Below are 23,302 nucleotides of genomic sequence, written 5' to 3'. Positions count from 1 at the left end.
TTTTCTATTATTTATCTATTTTCTTTCTCTGCATTGTTGGGAAGGGCCGTATGTAAGCATTTCGCTGTTAGTCTACACCTGTTGTTTACGAAGCATGTGACGAATAACATTTGATTTGAAAACATAGGCTTATGTGTTGGGGCCTTGCCTTGTAATTCAGGGTCAACCTCAAGCCCCTCTGCCTGCAATGAGGATGAGGTGTCTTTATGCAGTGCCTCTTGATAATAAAACTGTTATGCAAAGACCTGTCAAAGATGGTTTGCTGTGGACCAGTCTTTGTAGTGTGGGTACCAGTCTTTCTAGCTAATATTCCACTCCTTTACACTCCTGTAATTTGCCAAATTTAGGAGTGGCAAGGGGTGGAACTTAATAGCTGAACAGAGACGGCAACCAGGCTATCTTCTTTGGTCCTAGAACCCAGATCATCATGACCCCCTCAAAGAATTTAGGCTAAATGTATTTGACCTTTCGATCTTTCATTATCATTTGTCTATATAAGTAACCTTTGTTTTCCATCCAACAACATTCATATTTTTGGGGACATAATTTTTGTAGATTTGTGTAGGGCATAGGCTCTTTCTCAATGTGCAGGCAGGGAAAGCTAAATATACAGATGATAATAAAACTCATTATCTGTACTTTGATGATACCACTGCTCCCCGAAAAATAGAAGCCAAGTGCAAAAAAATGTTTTTGCGTTGCAATTTTTGCATCCGGTCACTCACTACACTTTCTGCAAAAGAAGCTTGCTAGTTGCATACAACATCGGCATCTTCAAAGCATAGTATTACTTTCCCTGCCTTCAAATTACCAACAGTTTATAGCCTATTGATAAGCGGAACACATCAAATATTACATTTTATTTAATTTACACAACAATACTAGCTTCAGAACGTTGATTACGTGAGTAACGTCGTTATTCCTTTTGAGAACGAGAAGTCTCCCGCCATGGCGCGACACCTAGCTAGTTAGAGAACGCAACTAACGTTAGCCAGCGAGTTAATTAATTGAGGAAAGTTTCTAAAGTGCCTTTTCTGCCCTTTTTGAAGAGACGTCGTTGATCAGCGCTGGAAGGACAACTATTTGCAAAGCAAGGGTGAGTAGCTAGCTACTACTGATAATTATTTAGACGTGGACGATGAATCCTAAATTCATCAAGCTACTGTTAGTTAGCCAACTTCTTTTGACTTCGGCTTGCCTTTCTTTAGCTAATGTCGTCTTTTGCGCACTGCTCCGGCTAGCTTCGTTGCATTTTAGCCAAGCTAACGTTATCAAACTAGCTACTATAGTTACTGTACTTTAGTCGTTTGTGTGGGTAGTCAGCTAACACCGGTCATTTTAACTGTGCAATTGTGTAGTTAACGGGTTTTTACTGAATTTGGTTCATTCATTCATGTTCATAGATCGCTATTGAGATGGCTACTCAGCTAGCTATCCGAACTGGTTCGATAGCCAGTTGCATTGGCCATGTGCTGCAATTCCTGCTGTTCTGTAGAAAGCTAGCTAGTAGTTAGAGCACCGCCTTTCAGGTTTGGTGTTTTAAAATAGTATACTACATGTTACTGCACGATAAACACATTTGACCGACAACTATTGTTGTGATTGTGAACCCATAATGGCAAAAAGACATGTCAACTTGTTGGAGTCGAATAAGAATACTATCCATTACCATTTTAACCCACATGGTGGCAGTAACGTCAAAGTTGATAGTGACTTCATGGAAAGGAAGACCCGGACAGACTGAGATTGATGGTATCATAACATTTTATTGGTTGGCTACTGCTATTTTGACTATGTACAAAGGTGTTTGGAAGATATGTCTTTTGTAGCATTTGCCTGCTTTGTTACATTATTTAAATGTCTGTAAACTAGGCCCAAATGAGTGGTTTGCTCATTGGAAGGGTTATCGAATGTGTATGATGTTCCTAGAGAGTCGGCTAATGGGAATTATTTGAAAAGATTGCCTAGGTTATAGGGTAAGGTAAGCTACAGTATATCAAGATTGTGAATTCCACTATATTTCTCTAGTACAGGGATCATCAACTAGATTAAGTCACTGGCTGAATTTCTTTTTTTTTCTTGAGCAGATGGTCAGGGGCCCATAACATAATTACAAATCATTTGTAGATTGCAACAAGCCCAAACAGGTAAAACAATTGACTATAACTATAATAATTTCAAACCTTGTTAACATTTGTATAAGATCACATACACTGAGTAAACAAAACATTAGGAAAACCTTCCTAATATGGAGTTGCACCCCCTTTTGCCCTCAGAACAGTCTCAATTCATCAGGGCATGGACTCTACAAGGTGTCGAAAGCGTTCCACAGGGATGCTGGCCCATGTTCACTCCAATTCTTCCCACAGTTGTCAAGTTGGCTGGTGGACCATTCTTGATACACACGGGAAACTGTTGAGCGTGAAAAACCCAGCAGCGTTGCAGTTGTTGACATACTCAAACCGGTGCACCTGGCATCTTCTACCATACTGTTCAAAGGCACTTAAATATTTTCTTGCCCATTCACCCTCTGAACAGCACACACACAATCCATGTCTCAAGGCTTTAAAATCCTTCTTTAACCTGTCTCCTCCCTTTCATCTACAGTGATAGTAGTGGATTTAACAAGTGACATCAATAAGGGATCATGGCTTTCACCTGGATTCACCTGGTCAGTTTGTCATGTAAAGAGCAGGTGTCCTTAATGTTTTGTACACTCAGTGTATATCTCTAGTATGTGAGGGAATGCTTTGGAACAGACTTCCAAAATTGTAATCACTTGGAGCTGATTTGCTGGTGTTTTTACAGTCTTATGTCCAACAATAAATAAAAAGCCCACAACTTGGGAGGCCAAATAAAATCAGTTGGGGAACCCTGCTCAAGTACAGCCAATAGGAAAAGTTTCATGGCTTCTGTATCTACTTTGAAAAATGTATTGCTGCTGCTGTCATTTCACAGGTTTTCTTTCCTTATAAAATCAACTGGTCAGTGTAACATTGCGGGTGAAGACTGCACAAGGTCATGTCAATACAATACATGAATGTTCATATCTCCTGTGTGATTGAGGTTGACGTAGGAATTGCAGTAAAAAAAATGAGTAATTGCTTAGGCCTACTTCACAAATCTCGCTGGATGTTGAATTCCCTTGATATGCCAAAGTGGCAAATCAAATCAAATTTTATTTGTCACATACACGTGTTTAGCAGATGTTATTGCGGGTGTAGCGAAATGCTTGTGCTTCTAGCTCCGACAGTGCAGTAATATCTAACAAGTAATATCTAACAATTTCACAACATACACACAAATCTAGTAAGGAATGGAATTTAAGAATACATATATGGACAAGCAATGACAGAGCGGCATGGACTAAGATACAGTAGAATATTATAGAATACAGTATATACATATGAGATGAGTAGTGCAAGATATGTAAACATTATTAAAGTGACTAGTGTTCCATTTCTTAAAGTGGCCAGTGATTTCAATAGGCAGCAGCAGCAGCCTCTAATGTGCTATTGATGGCTATTTAACAGTCTGATGGCCTTGAGATAGAAGCTGTTTTTCATTCTCTCGGTCCCAGCTTTGATGCACCTGTACTGACCTCGCCTTCTGGATGATAGCGGGGTGAACAGGCAGTGGCTCAGGTGGTTGATGATCTTTTTGGCCTTCCTGTGACATCGGGTGCTGTAGGTGTCTTGGAGGGCAGGTTGTTTGCCCCCGATAATGCATTCGGCAGACCGCACCACCCTCTGGAGAGCCCTGCAGTTGCGGGCGGTGCAGTTGCCGTACCAGGCGGTGATACAGCCCGACAGGATGCTCTCAATTGTGCATCTGTAAAAGTTTGTCAGGGCTTTAGGTGCCAAGCGAAATGTCTTCAGCCTCCTGAGGTTGAAGAGGCTCAGTTGCACCTTCTTCACCACATTGTCTGCGTGGGTGGACCATTTCAGTTTGTCAGTGACGTGTACGCCAAGGAACTTGAAGCTTTCCACCTTCTCCACTGCGGTCCCGTCGATGTGGATAGGGGGTGCACCCTCTGCTGTTTCTTGAAGTCCACGATCATCATCTTTGTTTTGTTTGACGTTGAGTGAGAGGTTATTTTCCTGGCACCACACTCCCAGAGCCCTCACCACCTACCTGTAGGCGGTCTCGTTATTGTTGGTAATCAAGCCTACTACTGTTGTCGTCTGCAAACTTGATGATTGAGTTGGAGGCGTGCTTGGCCACGCAATCATGGGTGAACAGGGAGTACAGGAGGGGGTTGAGCACGCACCCTTGTGGGGCCCCAGTGTTGAGGATCAGCGAAGTGGAGATGTTGTTTCCTACCTCCACTACCTGGGGGCGGCCCGTCAGGAAGTCCAGGACCCAGTTGCACAGGGCGGGGTTCAGACCCAGGGCCTTGAGCTTAATGATGAGCTTGGAGGGTACTATGTTGTTGAATGCTGAAGTATAGTCAATTAACAGCATTCTTACATAGGTATTCCTCTTGTCCAGATGGGATAGGGCAATCTTATCTTACATTAGTGCATAATCAGTTTATATACAGTTAGGTCCATATTTATTGGCACCCTTGATAAAGATGAGCAAAAAAGACTGTCTAATACAATTACTGAGCTATATTTTATGCTCAGAAAATGTAGAAGTTATATTGTTTAATAATACAATTGCCCTGAGAAAGAGATTTTGTTTAACAAGTAAAACAAATCTAAAAAAGATAAGGGTCAAAATTATTGGCACCCCTGTTTTCAATACTCTAGCACCCTCCCCTAACGGCACTGAGCCTTTTTCTCAAATGTTTTGAGATTGGAGAACACGTTGGGAGGGATCTTAGACCATTCCTCCATAATCTTTCCAGATCCTTGATATCCTTTGTCTGCCCTTATGGACTGCCCTCTTCAATTCAAACCACAGGTTTTCAATGTGGTTCAAGTCCAGAGACTGAAATTAACAATTTCTTTGTGGATTTGGATTAGTGCTTGGGGTTATTGTCTTGCTGGAATATCCACTTGCGGCCAAGTGTCAGCCTCCTAGCAGAGGCAACCAGGTTTTGGGCTAAAATGTCCTGGTATTTAGTAAAGTTCTGATGCCGTTGACCTTAACAAGGGCACACCAGTGGTGGGCTTGGCGTTGAAAAACAGAAGCATATGCAGAAAAGTACCTCATACCTACACGGTAGTGCATCTTTGATGTTATGGAACTATTTTGCTTCCACTGGTCCTGGGGCCCTTGTTAAGGTCAAAGGCATCATTAACTTTATTTTACCCAGGACAAGGTGAGGTATTGAAAACAGGGTTTTTATTCCCCGAACCATTGTGCAGTGCCCTACTGTAAACCATGCACCTTCTTGGCTAAATTCAGATGGGCCTATTGTATTTAATTGACCGTTTTTATTAAATGATCAGTCGGTGTATTGAGTAGTTTTAGAAAAGTTTAGGAGAGAACTGATTAGTTCTTGTTAAACAATTTTGATACATGGTGCGCTATTCAATCAACCTGGTAAGGAGCGATCAATAACACTGTTCATTTAATGCATTCTACTCAACAATATTTTATCTGGTCATTCGTAATGCGATAGCACATGCACTGACTCATGTTGTCTACTCAACCAAACAATGTTATCGGTATGAAACAAATCAACTCGGCTATGATTAAAATATGTATTCCCACAGTACATTAAGTTATTTTCTACCATTCCTTTAACACCAGTTACTGGTTTTGATTGAATAGTACAATAAAACTTAAAGAAGTTTGCTTTTTACAACCAAATCTCTATCTTTGGTGTAAATGGCATGTTATAGAAGGGTCCAAATACTTTTTTTTTGTTGCCATTTCACTTGTTTTTGAGAATCTTACCCCAACCAGTGAGTCAGCAGATAGCTTAGCGGTTAGCATGTTGGGCCAGAAATCCCCGAGCCGACAAGGTGCAAAATCTGTCTGTGCCCTAATTGATCCAGGGTCACTATTGATAATGGCAGATCCTGGCCGTGATCCCACTCTCCACCAAATCACACATGCATGTAATGCACACTTGTACATTTGTGAAATAGGACAAATATAAGCAACCACCTTATTATAATTATTTTATAATTATTACTTCCTCATCCTCGTTGTGCAGTACGGGGGCTCTGAAAAAACCCATGAACAAATGCTCCAAAAACACCCAAATATGTTATTTTTGAAACAGGAAAGCTCTCAGGATAGTGATGCAGGTCTTTAGACATATGAAATTATCATTCCAAACTTTATCCGCAAGGTTATATTCGATTTTATGCAACTCAAACTGCATTGGTTCATGTTTTTTTCAGAGCCCCATACGACACAACGAGGATGAGGAAGTGACTCGCCGGTTGGGGTAAGTTTCTCAAAAACAAGTGAAATCACCAAAAAAAAGTGTCTGGACCTTTCCTATAAGATATCATGTACATAAAAAGTTGAGATTTGGTAAAAAGTAAAAAAAAGCTACATTCTCCTTCAATGTTCCCGAAGTGAAGGGACTATTATTGACTAAGTATTTGTTACTTTTTTTAATCAAACCTCAGTTATCAAAGTTTCTCAATTACACTGTGTCCAAAATATTGAATTTAATCCACTGACTTCTTTTCTCAGACTCATTGGACCTTGACATTTAGGCTTTGTTGGATGGACATTGATAGTTGATGGAAGACAGAATACTTTGAAAACGTCAAAATGTGTTCAATCCCTGGGCTCCCAACACCAGGTTCAAACATTTCAGTTCTTATAACAAGGGTGAACTGCAGTCCCCAGTGTGATATTGTGGAGCTTTGGGGCAATTTTGATCAAGAGAGAAAAATTGCTTATCAACGCCTGCGAAAAGACATTCAGTTTCCCAGAGAAACCTTTTGTGAATTGGAGGGAAATCCTGGAGATGTGTGCTTGGTTCAGATATATGAAACTTGGTATAGGGTACGCATAGTCTCAAGAAATGGCTCAAGTTACAATGTGTTCCTTATTGACGAAGGGAGAATTCTTGGTGCCACCACTAGCATGTTGGCTTGGGGTCAGAAAGAGTTTTTCCACCTACCCCCTGAAGTGGAATTCTGTGTTCTCTCTAATGTGTTGCCCCTGTCACCCGAGAACAGGTGGTCTCCAGTGGCCTTAGAATTTCTGAAGTCCCTCTGCGGAAAGACGGTTGATGCATGTGTCCAGGACATCTTGGTGCCCCATAGAACGTTCCTCCTGAATGTTCCCTGCATATCTAGACAGATGCACGAAATGGGGTTTGCCAAGAAGCTGAGCACCGAAAAGTTCAAGCTCTACGTTTCAAAGTCATTGCAGAGTGGGGCATCAAATTCTACAGGATCTCCACAGAAGTCATCCATGAGAAATGACCCACTGGAGACCCGTGAGCAAATTGAGAAGCAGCACCAGTACATGTATCCAGAGCTGCAAACGGAAACCGTAGAGACGGTCATTGTCACGGAGGTAACCAACCCACTGCGCGTCTTCTGTCAGTTGAAGGTGTTTTCTCAAGAGTTGAAGAAACTAACGGAGCAGATTACACAACACTACGAAGGCCGTGTGGAAACGGGCATCGCCAGACCCGAAACGTTGGGTTCCCCATGTGCCTCAAGAGGAAGTGACGGAAGGTGGTATCGGTCTATGTTACAACAGGTCTTTCCAGACAATAATGTGGTTGAAGTGCTGCATGTTGACTATGGGAAGAAACAGTTTGTCCAAGCAGAGAACATCAGACCACTGGCCACAGAGTTCTTCAGGATGCCTGTTGTCACATATGTCTGCTCTCTCCACGGCGTCATCGACAAAGGCGTTGGATGGACGGCTGCCCAGATTAAATATTTGAAATCCCTACTTCTGAACAGGACTGTGATCGCCAAGTTCGAGTACCAGAGTCTGTCAGAGGGAGTCCACTACGTAACACTCTATGGGGATGAAAACACAAACATCAACAACCTGTTTAGCACAAAGGAGAGATGTCTGCTGGACTCAAAGTCGCATGGAGATTATGCTGTTCGCAACAACCGTGCGAGTCCTCCACATCCAGATGGAATCAAATGTCAGGAAACTGCACCACCTCGCTCTGAAGATCCCAAGGAAGTTCAGGCAAAGTATCCTGCCGAAGATCTCCCTCTGAATTCTTCACACGTGGCAGTTGTACAACATGTGGAGAACCCTTCAGAATTCTGGATTCATACACAGATGTATGCAGATGCGTTTAATCAAATGATGGATGATCTTGCTGATTTGTACAGCAACCCGGTCAGTGTGGGAGTCGTCGAATGTCCAAAAGTTGGCCTTTATTGTGCTGCCAGATCACAAGACAACACTTTTTACAGGGCGACTGTGTCTGAAGTCACTGGGAACAAGGTCAGGGTCTTCTTTTTTGACTACGGAAACACAGAGATGATTGACTGGTTCAATCTCGGAGTCCTTCCTGACAAGTTTAAAGAGTTGCCAGCACTTGCACTGAAGTGTAGACTGGCCGGTATTAGACCAAAAGATGAGAAATGGAGCCAAAATGCTACAGACTTCTTCACGAAATCAATTGCAGACAAGATCCTGGATGTACGCATAACTGCAAAGTCTCACGGTACTTACATTGTTCAACTGACGGACTCATCTGCACATGGAGAGCGAGATGTCAGTAAGCTGCTTTGCAGTGCTGGCTTTGCAGAGAAGGGCGACACAAGTAAGACAACTCACAAGGCCTCTTCAGGGCCTATCATCGCCCCCACAACACAGAACCCACGTGCCATTCCTTATGTGTTCAAGGCAAGCGGTGGCCCTCAAGGATCGTCCACCAGTGATTCCACTGTCAATGAGTCCAGAACTGCCTTCAAGGAATACCTGTTTCCAATAGGAAGTTCAGTTGAAGTCACAGTGTCTTACATTGAGAGTCCAAATGACTTTTGGTGCCAACTAGCACAAAATTCTAATCATCTAAAATGTCTCATGCAAGACATTCAGCAGCACTATGCTGACACTGAGTTTGGGCAGCCTGTGGAACCTGCCTGTGTTGCCCGCCACCCAGACAACGGAATGTGGTACAGAGCCCTGGTCATTCAGAAGCATGCAACACTGCACGTTGATGTGCTGTTCATAGACTATGGTCAGACAAAGACAGTCTCCCTGCAAGACTTGCGCCGCATAGATCCAAACTTCCTGCAACTAAAAGGTCAAGCTTTTCGTTGCAGCTTGTACAACCTCATCCACCCTACTTCTCACACCACTGAATGGACTGAAGATGCCATTAGACAGTTCCAGGACTTTGTGGACACCGCAGCGTCCGACCATGGGGTCTTAAAGTGCACCATATATGCAGTAATGTACGATGCCCAAAAAGTGGTATTCAATGTGGTGGATCTGGAAACACCCTTTCAGAGTGTCTGCAGCTTGATGGTTAAGAAAGGACTGGCAAACCGTGCACCTGCCAAGAAAGCCCCTTCCTCCCCTTTCCGGTTGGACACCTACTACTACTCCACTCACAACATCAAAACGGGGAGTGAAGAAGAGGTAAGTGTGACAAGTGTGAAAAATGTAAATCACTTCTACTGCCAGCTGAAAAGGAATGCAGATACAGTTGAAGGACTTGCAGAGAGCATCAACACGCTGTGTCGCCAGTTGGAGATCACCAACTGTCCCCAAACATTTGGAACTGTGTGCTTTGCGAAATACAGGGATGGAGAGTGGTACAGAGGGCAGATCAAGTCTACAAAGCCAACAATCCTGGTGCACTTTGTGGATTATGGCGACACATTGGAAGTAAAGAAATCAGATCTGCTTCCCATTCCCATTGAGGCCAGTGAGATCATGTCGGTGCCTGTACAAGCTGTCCAATGTGGGCTTTCTGATATCCCCGGAGAGGTTACAAGTGAGGTGAACGGCTGGTTTGAGACCAGTATGACTGACCGGAACTTCAGGGCTCTTGTGGTGGCAAAAGAACCTGGGGGCAAGTTGCTGGTGGAGCTCTATGACAGGAAAATGCAAGTGAACGCAAAGATAAAGGAGAAGTTCAACCTTGAGATGCACAGACAAGAGCGGGTGGTACACCAGAGCAGGAGACCACGTGATGCATCCAGCAGCCACATCTCAGCTCTTGAGACCAAACCTCGGTCTACACCTAAAGAGGTGCTCCAAAAAACAGACGAGGACACCCAAAAGTGTGAGAAACTCCCTCGAGCACCCTACAGGACACCACATCAAAAACGGGCACCGCAAAAGGAGATTGTAGTTCCCAAAGCAAAGGTGAAAGATCTTCCAAAACTCACAGACCTGCCCTCAAAATCCATAAAACCAGGCATGGTAGCAGATGTCTTTGTCTCACATTGCAATAGTCCACAGAGTTTCTTTGTACAGTTGATCAAGGAGGAAGACGACATTTATTCCATTGTGGAAAAACTCAATGATGAACAGTCAACTGCTGCAACCATTCACACTAAGGACTTGAGTCAAGGAGACCTGGTCAATGCAGAGTTTCCAGATGATTCGTCATGGTACCGTGCAGTTGTAAGTGAAATACTGGGAAACGAAATGGCTCTTGTTGAGTTCATAGACTTTGGAAATACAGCAACAGTTTCAGTCTCCAAGATATGTCGACTCGACAAACACTTCCTTGAAATTCCCAGGTTCAGCATTCACTGCTTCCTAAGTGGAGTGACAGCTGTCGAAAACCAAGCAGAACTGGATCCGGAAGTTGTGTCTAACTTCAAAGAGAACGTTGGTGTAAACGGCAACAAACGGTTAGGGTGCATGTTCATGAAACAGTCTGGATCTTTTTGGGAGGTTGGCCTAGTGCACGGCAGCAAAGCAATCACATGCAACATACCTCCCAGCGGCCCAACAGCCTCTTCTGATGTGATACCTAAGACATCAGAAAGCACCAACCAAGAGGCAGAAGAGCCCCAACAAAGCCCTTCTGCAAGAAGTGTTCCACCAGAGATGAGCACTTTGGTCAATGTCAAGACTGCTCGTTACAGTAAGCCTGACATTTCAGAGGGACAGACCTTAGAAGTCTATGCCTCTATTATAAATGGGCCTCAGTCCTTTTGGTGTCAATCTGCTGAATCAGACGAACTTGAAAAGATCACTGAAGTTGTTAAAGATGCTGGGAATGCTGTGGCATCTACGTTAATTGACACTGAAACCCTGTGCACTGGAAGCCCTTGCATTGCTCTATTTGTGGATGATGAACAGTGGTACCGTGCAGAAGTCCTCAGGAAAGATGGAGATGCCCTATCCATTCTCTTTGTGGACTATGGAAATGAGTCTACAGTCAATCTGAAAGATGTGAGGCCAGTGCCAACTCTGCTCATTGACACACCCCCACAGGCGTTCCAGTGTCAGCTTGAAGGGTTTGATTTTTCACAAGGCTCCTGGCATGACACTGCTGCTGACCAGTTATCAGAACTCATAAAAGACAAGCTTCTACACCTGACAGTTCTGAGAGTATCCAGTCAAGAGCGGGGTGGGATCACATGTTTCCTCAAGGTGAAATGTGAGGAAGAAGTGATAAATGACACTATGAAGCTGTACTGGCAGAGCTCTGTTGACAGAGAAACGTCTGAAGACGAAGACAAGTCCGATCCTACAGGAGTTGCAATATCAGGTGACACGCCTTCATTGTTAGGTGAATTGAAGTTGGCTGAGGAAAAGGCAACAGTGCCCAACTCAAGTCCCGAAGAGCCATATGAAAACGTCAGCGAGCACGACACATACGATGCTTTGGCCCATAGTGAAACTCATGAGTTAGTGGATGAGGACAAATGCACAGACATTTCTGATGAGCAACAGGACAACTCAGTACCCACCCAAGCAACAGATGAAGATCACGCCGAGGACGTGGATCTGATAAGTTTCCAAGAAGATGCAGACTGTTTTGATCACCTTGGCAACACAGAGTCAATTGACGATGACGGAGAGGAAGAAAAACAGTCTGACACAAATGAGATCCAAGAACCCAGGACCGTCATACGTGGTCCGAGTGTAAAGATACCCAACGAAGGGAAAGAGACTAAGTCCATTCCCACCATCATCATCTGTGAGGAACCCAGTGATGCAGGACTTGAATGTGTCTCAGAGAGTGGAGATTCATGTGAGGCTCAAGCGGCAACCTCCCAAGTGAACAACGACAAAGACATCTTGGTTTCAAGGGCTAAAATGGACACATTGGAAGTGGACAAAGACGAAAGTGGGAGTGTATCAGTACTGGAAAAAGCCTTCAGTCTGGATGACTCAGAATCACGACTGTACTTAGACGAAAACTTTGACGAGACTTCTCTTTCAAACTTCGACCAAGGTCAAGACGACATCTATGAGGAAGTCTTCAAACTGTGTGCTGAGCTTGTCGTCGAGAGTGCAAAGTCGGAACATCCTGTCCCAGAGGAGTCCAAGACGAAAGATGAGGAACTGGAGACCTTGGCTGTGGAGTTGGAGACCAAAAAAGAGGAATCTGGAATCAGAGATGAGGTCAACAACTCTGCTGTTGTACCTGAATCTGGTGAGTTCTACACATTAAACAACTATTTGAAATGTGCATGTTTTTCCATCAAATTGTAGTACTTATTACATGTAACATTTTTGTCATTTAGCAGACACTCTTATCCAGAGCGACTTGCAGTAGAGTACATACATTTTATCGTACTTTCTGGTCCGTATTAAATTGGTACTTGTACACTGCATGTGTTTGTTTAATATTAAAAGGTTGTGCTTTTTGTTTTTGTCTGTTTCAGAGTTTGGTCAACTTCAGAGAGTTGAGCAGACTGTTCCAGTTGGGTCATCCTGTATCGTTTGGTCCTCTGCTAAGAAGAGTTGGTGTAAAGCAAAGATTTTGAAAGTCTTTGAGGACTCCGTAAAGGTAAGCAAGCACCCCCTGTGTTTTAAAACCACCAACTGATGTGTGAGACGTATCACTGCTAAATCTGCATGTATTTGTATCTGAAATATAACCCTGAGCTGTTATCTAAATAATTTTTTGAAATGCTAGGTTCTACTGCTGGATCACGACACTGAAATGATAGTAGACCCACACAATATATTTGAGCTGTTGTCTTCAGAACCAGAAGAGGTTTGTAACAAGGAATGTTTCTCCCGCCATCTTCGTATGATTTCCTATAGAGCTAATGGCGTTTATAACTTCATTGTGATGTTTGTTAATCTGAGCATCATATGTTTACAGTTTGAACTTGACCAGAGCGATGACTTCGATACAGCGTCATCGAATGCTGGGTCAGAGCATGGTAAGCATGTCTCAGATCTCTTAAAGACGCAGTGTTTTGATATGACTCACAGGATGACTGTCTTCATACAGAACACAGTGACTTAAGTGTCTTGCACTATTTTGGAGTCTTATCTGAGGTTTGCTAACATACAGATCACGAAGACACAGATGACAGTGACAACACCACTGCAGGAGATGATCTGAGCAAGACTGCCTCAGAGGTAGGTGTAATTGTAATCTTTTTGTATCGATTCTGTGCATTTGCCCAGTAAAAAATAAATAAAAACGAGCCATTGTAAAATAATGTTATTTTAAAGGGCTTTACGGTGGATCTCGACACTGAGATTGTAGATACGTGCAGAAATGTTGTTGTGGTGTCTGCAAAACCAGAGCATGGTTTGTAACAAGACCCAAAAGATCCACAGATGATGCAATCTCTATTGCACTCCACACTGCCCTTTCCCACCTGGACAAGAGGAACACCTACGTGAGAATGCTATTCATTGACTACAGCTCAGCATTCAACACCATAGTGCCCTCAAAGCTCATCACTAAGCTAAGGATCCTTGGACTAAACACCTCCCTCTGCAACTGGATCCTGGACTTCCTGACGGGCCGCCCCCAGGTGGTAAGGGTAGGTAACAACACACCTGCCACACTGATCCTCAACACGGGGGCCCCTCAGGGGTGCGTGCTCAGTCCCCTCGTGAACTCCCTGTTCACCCATGACTGCATGGCCAGGCACGACTCCAACACCATCATTAAGTTTGCCGACGACACAACAGTGGTAGGCCTGATCACCGACAACGATGAGACAGCCTATAGGGAGGAGGTCAGAGACCTGGCCGTGTGGTGCCAGGATAACAACCTCTCCCTCAACGTGACCAAGACAAAGGAGATGATTGTGGACTACAGGAAAAAAAAGAGGACTGAGCACGCCCCCATTCTCATCGACGGGGCTGTAGTGGAACATGTTGAGAGCTTCAAGTTCCTTGGTGTCCACATCACCAACGAACTATCATGGTCCAAACACACCAAGACAGTCGTGAAGAGGGCACGACAAAGCCTATTCCCCCTCAGGAGACTGAAAAGATTCGGCATGGGTCCTCAGATCCTCAAAAAAGTCTACAGCTGCACCATCGAGAGCATCCTGACTGGTTGCATCACCGCCTGGTATGGCAACTGCTTGGCCTCCGACCGCAAGGCACTACAGAGGGTAGTGCGTACGGCCCAGTACATCACTGGGGCCAAGCTTCCTACCATCCAGGACCTCTATACCAGGCGGTGTCAGAGGAAGGCCCTCAAAATTGTCAAAGACTCCAGCCACCCTGGTCATAGACTGTTCTCTCTGCTACCGCACAGCAAGCGGTACCGGAGTGCCAAGTCTAGGTCCAAAAGACTTCTCAACAGCTTCTAACCCAAGCCATAAGACTCCTGAACAGCTAATCATGGCTACCCGGACTATTTGCACTGCCCCCCCACCCCATCTTTTTACGCTGCTGCTACTCTGTTAATTATTTATGCATAGTCACTTTAACTCTACCCACATGTACATATTACTTCAACTACCTCAACTAGCCGGTGCCCCGCACATTGACTCTGCACCGGTACCCCCCTGTATATATAGCCTCCCTACTGTTATTTTATTTTACTTCTGCTCTTTTTTTTCTCAACAATTTTTTGTTTTATTTTACTTTTTTATTAAAAATAAATGCACTGTTGGTTAAGGGCTGTAAGTAAGCATTTCACTGTAATGTCTGCACCTGTTGTATTCGGCGCATGTGGCCAATAAAATTTGATTTGAATTGAGATGTTAACACATTGGTTTTCCCTTTTTTCCCCTCTCCTATTACTCACATTAAAACTCCTGCATGCTCTATCGCAGGTCCGGGATGACGCCACTCTAGCTGTGTGTGCACCAGTGGAGGAATCTAGTGGTGAGTGGTATTTCATAATTCTGTAGATAATAGATTGTTCAAACCTAATGCAGTTCATGACACGCAGCAAGGAGTGTGTTATGTTGATTCTCATTCTTAATTTATGACGGTATACTGAAGACACGTGACAGTGGAACATCGCTACTCATCTAGCTTGATGTGTTGTTGTCTACCTTCTTGCCCTTTGTGCTGTTGTCTGTGCCCAATAATGTCTGTACCATGTCTTGCGCTGCTACCATGTTGTGCTGCTACTATGTTGTTTTCATGTTGGGTTGCTACCTTGCTGTGTTATCGTGTGTTGCTGCCATGCTATATTGTTGTCTTAGGTCTCTCTTTATGTAGTGTTGTTGTGTCTCTCTTGTTGTGATGCGTGTTTGGTCCTATATTTAGATATTTTAAATCCCAGCCCCCTGGTCCCCGTAGGAGGCCTTTTGCCTTTTGGTAGGCCGTCATTGTAAATAAGAATTTGGTCTTAACTGACATGCCTAGTTAAATAAAGGTTAAATAAAAATATATATATACCTTACGAGAGCCCATTTGACAACTTTGATCATTTGACAGGTTTAGCCAAATGCAAAAACAAAAAAGGACTGTTTATGAAAATGATCAATGCCCTTGCAGATGTGCTTACAGAACAGCTAGTTGATATTGAGCCAGCAACTGATGCAGAGGTTGTATCCAGTGCTCCCACACAGGATAAGGTAAGAGAGGTTGGTTGTAATAAGTGACATTCACATTGTCTTCATCAAACGGAACTATGAATACTCTTAATATTTGGTTACATTTTAGGATGATGTCGTGCTTGAGGAAGACGCCTCGTGTCTTGGAGAAGTGACTTCATGTCTCATTGAAGGCTGTTTAGGTATGTGATCACATCTGATTTGATTGGTGTCAGCCAAATCCATACAGGGACAAATGCACTCTTGTTTGTTGATTTATTTAAATGATCAACGTAAATATCCTTTACAGTTGCAACCACAGATGATGGCGCTGAGATCAAGAAAGCAACCTATGCAGATGTTGTATCAAGTGCTCCCCCGCAGGAAAAGGTAAGCAGTGTTTCAGTAGAGAGGAGGAGTTGCATTGTTTTTTATTTGTATCCCCTTTGATTGGGACCCTTATGATATTCTGTTCATTTTTAGGATGATCTTCTAGGGGAAGCAAAGTCTAGTCCTGATGAACACTGTTTAGGTTTGTGATGACATTTCATGGATTCATAGAATGTCTGCATGTAGTGAGAATATGAAACCTTTTGGTATATTTCAGGCTGTAGTATTTCTGTGTAGTTATTGATGTCCGTTGCCAATGTAAATGCCTTTTGTAGTGTCCACAGAACAGAGAGCTGATGCTCAAGAGGCAACCGATGTGGAGGTTAAATCCAGTGCTCCCACACAGGACAAGGTAACAGAACTCTACAAATCAAATTCTATTCGTCATGTACACAGTTTACAGCAGGTATAAAACGTGCAGTGAAGTGCTTGTGTGCTAGCTCCCTCAACAATGCAGTACAATAATCATATTGGAGCAAAAGGACATTCGTGAAAAACCAAATAACTTCACAGATCTTCATTGTAAAGGGTTTAAACACTGTTTCCCATGCTTGTTCAATGAACCATAAACAATTAATGAATATGCACCTGTGGAACGGTCGTTAAGACACTAACAGCTTATAGACGGTTGGCAATTAAGGTCACAGTTATGAAAACTTAGGACACAAAAGAGGCCTTTCTACTGACTCTGAAAAACACCAAAAGAGAGATGCCGAGTGTCCCTGCTCATCTGCGTGAACGTGCCTTAGGCATGCTGCAAGGAGGCATGAGGACTGCAGATGTGGCCAGGGCAATAAATTGCAATGTCCGTACTGTGAGACGCCTAAGACAGCGCTACAGGGAGACAGGACGGACAGCTGATCGTCCTCGCAGTGGCAGACCACGTGTAACAACACCTGCACAGGATCGGTACATCCGAACATCACACCTGCAGGACAGGTACAGGATGGCAACAACAACTGCCCGAGTTACACCAGGAACGCACAATTCCTCCATCAGTGCTCAGACTGTCCGCAATAGGCTGAGAGAGGCTGGACTGAGGGCTTGTAGGCCTGTTGTAAGGTAGGTCCTCACCAGACATCACCGGCAACAACGTCGCCTATGGGCACAAACCCACCGTCGCTGGACCAGACAGGACTGGCAAAAGGTGCTCTTCACTGACGAATCACGTTTTTTGTCTCACCAGGGGTGATTGTCGGATTCGCGTTTATCGTCAAAGAAATGATCGTTACACAGAGGCCTGTACTCTGGAGCGGGATCAATTTGGAGGTGGAGGGTCCGTCATGGTCTGGGGCGGTGTGTCACATCATCATCGGACTGAGCTTGTCATTGCAGGCAATCTCAACGCTGTGCGTTACAGGGAAGACATCCTCCTCCCTCATGTGGTACCCTTCCTGCAGGCTCATCCTGACATGACCCTCCAGCATGACAATGCCACCAGCCATACTGCTCGTTCTGTGCGTGATTTCCTGCAAGACAGAATGCCAGTGTTCTGCAATGGCCAGCGAAGAGCCCGGATCTCATTCCCATTGAGCACGTCTGGGACCTGTTAGATCGGAGGGTGAGGGCTAGGGCCATTCTCCCCCAGAAATGTCCGGGAACTTGCAGGTGCCTTGATGGAAGAGTGGGGTAACATCTCACAGCAAGAACTGGCAAATCTGGTGCAGTTCGTGAGGAGGAGATGCACTGCAGTACTTAATGCAGCTGGTGGCCACACCAGATACTGACTGTTACTCTTGATTTTGACCCCCCTTTGTTCAGGGACACATTATTCAATTTCTGTTAGTCACATGTCTGTGGAATTTGTTCAGTTTATGTCTCAGTTGTTGAATCTTGTTATGTTCATACAAATATTTACACATGTTAAGTTTGCTGAAAATGAACACAGTTGACAGTGAGAGGATGTTTCTTTTTTTGCTGAGTTTATATACAATAATAAAGTTATTTGAGCTGAAGTAGAAGGGAATCATTTTTGTTTTCTGCAACAAACAAACTTTGACACTAATAATATTCTATGCCATTATAGGATGATCTGCTCTGTCCTGACGAAGACTGTTCAGGTATAAGATCATACCCTGTGGATCCCAAAAATGATAACTGGCTGATTGGGAGAATTGGAAACCTTTGGGCATATTGCAGGCTTACCTCTTGAATATCAGGGGACATATTGCAGGCTTACCTCTTGAATATCAGGGGACATATTGCAGGCTTACCTCTTGAATATCAGGGGACATATTGCAGGCTTACCTCTTGAATATCAGGGGACATATTTGTCACTCTTTCTCTTTACACTCTACACAAGACTTCCAACACTGCCTCTGCCGTCTGAAGACATTTTCAGGCGACTTCTCAATTGTGGGATTTATGTATTGTTTAGTGTCTTGTTGATGTGAATTGTCCGTGTAAATGTATTTTGTGTTGTAGATTCTGCAGAAGGGTTTGCTGAGATTGACGAGGCGACCGATGTGGAGGTTGTATCCAGTGTTCCTACACAGGACAAGGGAACAGAACTGTTGAGTAAAATCTTCACAGTGAGTACATTAACATGCACACTAATAATCAGAAATTAAACCGATTATGGCAGTAGGCAGAATATGCATGTAAACGCCTTACTCTGCTTATCTTAATCGCTGTAAGGTCAAAATCAAAGTTAGCATATGTCGATTTAAAATACCTGGTTTTCTGAATTGTTAATACATGTAAAGACCTTAATCGGCGTTCCAGTAGTGTATTTGATCTGCGCATGTGCTAGCAGCAGCCAAGTGAGCCTCCCTCTTTAGCGAGAGTAGAAGTGCGTTGTGTCTCATACTGAATGTATGCGGCTTAGTTTTAACATACAGTGAGGGGGAAAAAGTATTTGATCCCCTGCTGATTTTGTAAGTTTGCCCACTGACAAAGAAATTATCAGTCTATAATTTTAATGGTAGGTTTATTTGAACAGTGAGAGACAGAATAACAACAAAAAAATCCAGAAAAACACATGTCAAAAATGTTATAAATTGATTTGCATTTTAATGAGGGAAATAAGTATTTGACCCCCTCTCAATCAGAAAGATTTCTGGCTCCCAGGTGTCTTTTTATACAGGTAACGAGCTGAGATTAGGAGCACACTCTTAAAGGGAGTGCTCCTAATCTCAGCGTGTTACCTGTATAAAAGACACCTGTCCACAGAAGCAATCAATCAATCAGATTCCAAACTCTCCACCATGGCCAAGACCAAAGAGCTCTCCAAGGATTTCAGGGACAGGATTGTAGACCTACACAAGGCTGGAATGGGCTACAAAACCATCGCCAAGCAGCTTGGTGAGAAGGTGACAACAGTTGGTGCGATTATTCGCAAATGGAAGAAACACAAAAGAACTGTCAATCTCCCTCGGCCTGGGGCTCCATGCAAGATCTCACCTCGTGGAGTTGCAATGATCATGAGAACGGTGAGGAATCAGCCCAGAACTACACGGGAGGATCTTGTCAATGATCTCAAGGCAGCTGGGACCATAGTCACCAAGAAAACAATTGGTAACACACTACGCCGTGAAGGACTGAAATCCTGCAGCACCCGCAAGGTCCCCTGCTCAAGAAAGCACATATACAGGTCCGTCTGAAGTTTGCCAATGAACATCTGAATGATTCAGAGGAGAACTGGGTGAAAGTGTTGTGGTCAGATGAGACCAAAATGGAGCTCTTTGGCATCAACTCAACTCGCCGTGTTTGGAGGAGGAGGAATGCTGCCTATGACCCCAAGAACACCATCCCCACCGTCAAACATGGAGGTGGAAACATTATGCTTTGGGGATGTTTTTCTTCTAAGGGGACAGGACAATTTCACCGCATCAAAGGGACGATGGACGGGGCCATGTACCGTCAAATCTTGGGTGAGAACCTCCTTCCCTCAGCCAGGGAATTTAAAATAGGTTGTGGATGGGTATTCCAGCATGACAATGACCCAAAACACACGGCCAAGGCAACAAAGGAGTGGCTCAAGAAGAAGCACATTAAGGTCCTGGAGTGGCCTAGCCAGTCTCCAGACCTTAATCCCATAGAACATCTTTGGAGGGAGCTGAAGAAACGTCTGACCTCTGATTGCCAACAAGGGTTTTGCCACCAAGTACTAAGTCAAGTTTTGCAGAGGGGTCAAATACTTATTTCCCTCATTAAAATTGCAAATCAATTTATAACATTTATGACATCTGTTTTTCTGGATTTTTTTTGTTGATATTCTGTCTCTCACTGTTCAAATAAACCGACCATTTAAAATTATAGACTGATCATGTCTTTGTCAGTGGGCAAACGTACAAAATCAGCAGGGGATCAAATACTTTTGTCCCTCACTGTCCAAACTCGGAATCAAATATGCTTCCCAAAAATAACATGTTCACTGTGGTAGAACCACTTATTTCGAGTAGTGATTTTTTTGCATTTATCGGAGTGCCATCATGTAGCCTGATTTCATGTAAACAGGATTATTAGGGAAATCATTCTTCTTGCAAAGCATGCAAACGTTATAATCAAACTATTATAAAAATCTGACTATCCACAATAATCACATTATTGTGTGCATGTAACTGCACTCATTGTCTGCAAACTTTGAATGACACTAATGATATTCTATTCAATTTAAGAATGATGATGTGCAGCTTGAGGAAAAGACATCTGTTCCTGGCGAAGACTCTGCAGGTATGTGTTCATATCTTCGGGATCCATAGTTACTAGTTGGTCAATAATACTGTCTGAGAACACAGGCCAATGATGAAGGGATATTACTTTTTTTGATTCATTTCTGACACTCCTCCTTTGGTATTTTATTAGGATCCCCATTGGCTGTTGCGAAAGCAGCAGCTACTCTTCCTGGGGTCCACACAGAACATGAAACATGACATAATAAAGAACATTAATAGACAAGAACTGCTCAAGGACAGAACTACATCAATTTAAAAATGGCTCACATAGCCTACATATCAATACATACACACAATATCTAGGTCCAATATGGGAGAGGCGTTGTGCCGTGAGGTGTTGCTTTATCAGTTTTTTAAAACCAGGTTTGCTGTTCATTTGAGCAATATGAGATGGGAGTTCCTTGCAATAATGGCTCTATATAATACTGTACGCTTTTGGGGACTGTGAAAAGACCCCTGGTGGCATGTCTGGTGGGGTAAGTGTGTGTCAGAGCTGTGTGTAAGTTGACTATGCAAACAATTTGGAATTTTCAACACATTGTTTCTTATAAAAATAAGTGATGCAGTCAGTCTCTCCTCAACTCTTAGCAAAGAGAGACTGGCATGCATAGTATTAATATTAGCCCTCTGATTACAATGAAGAGCAAGACGTGCCGCTCTGTTCTGGGCCAGCTGCAGCTTAAGATCTTTCCTTGCAGCACTCGACCACACGACTGGACAATAATCAAGATAAGACAAAACTAGAGCCTGCAGGACTTGCTTTTTGGAGTGCGGTTTCATAAAAGCAGAGCATCTCTTTATTAGGGACAGACCTCACCCCATTTTTACAACCATTGAATATATGTTTTGACCATGACAGTTTACAATCTACGGTAACACCAAGAAATGTAGTCTCCTTAACTTGTTCAACAGCCACAAAATTCATTACCAGATTCAACTGAGGTCTAGAATTAAGGGAATTATTTCTACCAAATACAATGCTCTTAGTTTTAGAGATGTTCAGGACCAGTTTATTACTGGCCACCAATTCCAAAACTGACTGCAACTCCTTGTTAAGGGTTTCAGTGACTTCATTAGCTGTGGTTGCTGATGCGTATATGGTTGAATCATCAGCATACATGGACACACATGCTTTGTTTAATGCCAGTGGTAGGTCATTGGTAAAAGTAGGAAAGAGTAGAGGGCCTAGAGAGCTCAGTGAAATGATCTACCATTCATAACCAGGAAAAATAGGATATTAGTTTATCTGATTTTCTCATCACATCCTTGCCCCCACCTTTCTCCCATACAGAAGTTGTGATGTCACAGGTGACTCATCTCAGCCTGAGAGTGGAGGAGAACTCTGACGATGACGTAATCTTTGTGTCAGAGACTCGGACCACCTAGGAACTGCAGGAGCAGTAGCCAAATAAGAAGCCAGTCCAGTGACTAGTGTGTTGTTGTGCAGGCACACACTCGGTTCTAATCCATGTTATAATCTGGGACGTTAAATGAATCTGTTCAGTGACAATTTGTTGTCGGTTCAGTGGCATTTTGTTTGCATTTGCATTCTGTGTCCAGTTTATTTGGTAATTTGCTTTGCTTTTTCCTTTGTTATTTAGCTGTAAACACCCATCTTCACCTCATGTGGCTCAAGTTAGCCATTTGTCTCTAGATCAGAAATGCCTCAGAGGGTATACTACAAAGCAGGTTCAACGGGTTAGCCAGCTAACTTTGATAAGCAACCAGAAATGACTATTGATTTTCTGGAATATTAAATAAAGCTAAACTTTGATGTTTTAGTTGGCTGAATCAATTAGCCCATGCCAAGTATTTAGGCAAGTTAGCTGGCTAACTCCTTAATCCTGCTATGCAGTATACCACTCTGTGCTTGTCAATTTTTCAGAACTATTTGGTGCTATGGACAATCTTTAAAATACCATGACACTGTCTTTTGGATGGTTGTTGAGACATGTTTAATCAGTATTCTTAACATAACTCTTTCATCCAGTGTCTTTGTATCAGCCTAGTGCATTTATTGAATACTGCACAATTGATCTATGTTCAAAATGTTTTTGTAGTATGTTTAGTTTTTGTAATTTTGCCAATGTTTCCAAAAACAAAGTTCTATATATTTCCATATTCAATTGTTGACGTTTAAAAATCGGACACACTTTTTGGCCATATTCAATGTGAAAGGCTTTCACAAGATGGTTGTTCCTGGAGAAAAAAAATGTCGAAATGTGCAGTGATGAATTTTTTTTGTTTACACAATACATAATCTTGCACTTCCTACCACAAGTTGTTTTCTTTGTCCTACCAGCAGCTATGATAGTTTTTATCTTGTCACATCGCTATGTCCTCCGCAGTCTAGTGTCAATGCTGTTTGCATTCTTTGACATTCCAGAACATTACTACATAGAGATGGTTCATAATCTTCACAGGACCTTATGATCATATTTCTCAGAA

At 43.1% G+C, this 23,302-nt stretch overlaps 1 protein-coding gene across 2 annotated transcripts; it reads left to right on the top strand.

The window, feature by feature from the left end:
• The first annotated feature begins 787 nt into the window (after nt 1-787).
• On the top strand, nt 788-23,127 carry tdrd6 (tudor domain containing 6). 2 transcript variants are annotated; one of them, XM_041860123.2, is made up of 17 exons: nt 788-1,096; nt 6,303-6,349; nt 6,604-12,472; nt 12,705-12,829; nt 12,959-13,039; nt 13,151-13,211; nt 13,346-13,413; nt 15,078-15,129; nt 15,751-15,830; nt 15,919-15,991; nt 16,099-16,178; nt 16,272-16,320; nt 16,454-16,530; nt 18,205-18,238; nt 18,603-18,709; nt 20,798-20,852; nt 22,146-23,127. In XM_041860123.2, exons 3-17 carry the CDS (start codon nt 6,685-6,687, stop codon nt 22,238-22,240), a joined length of 6,825 nt encoding a protein of 2,274 aa, XP_041716057.2. In that variant the 5' UTR covers nt 788-1,096; nt 6,303-6,349; nt 6,604-6,684; the 3' UTR covers nt 22,241-23,127. The 2 variants fall into 2 exon arrangements, 1 of the variants encoding a protein (XP_041716057.2); XR_005996677.2 differs by lacking the exon at nt 18,205-18,238 and having other exon boundaries at nt 22,146-22,182.
• Nucleotides 23,128-23,302: the final 175 nt, after the last annotated feature.

Source organism: Coregonus clupeaformis, chromosome 33 (assembly GCF_020615455.1).
Source record: "Coregonus clupeaformis isolate EN_2021a chromosome 33, ASM2061545v1, whole genome shotgun sequence".
In the NCBI taxonomy this organism is placed as follows: domain Eukaryota; kingdom Metazoa; phylum Chordata; class Actinopteri; order Salmoniformes; family Salmonidae; genus Coregonus; species Coregonus clupeaformis.
Note: the sequence above shows the minus strand (reverse complement) of the source record. Positions and strands in the feature narration are given on the sequence as shown.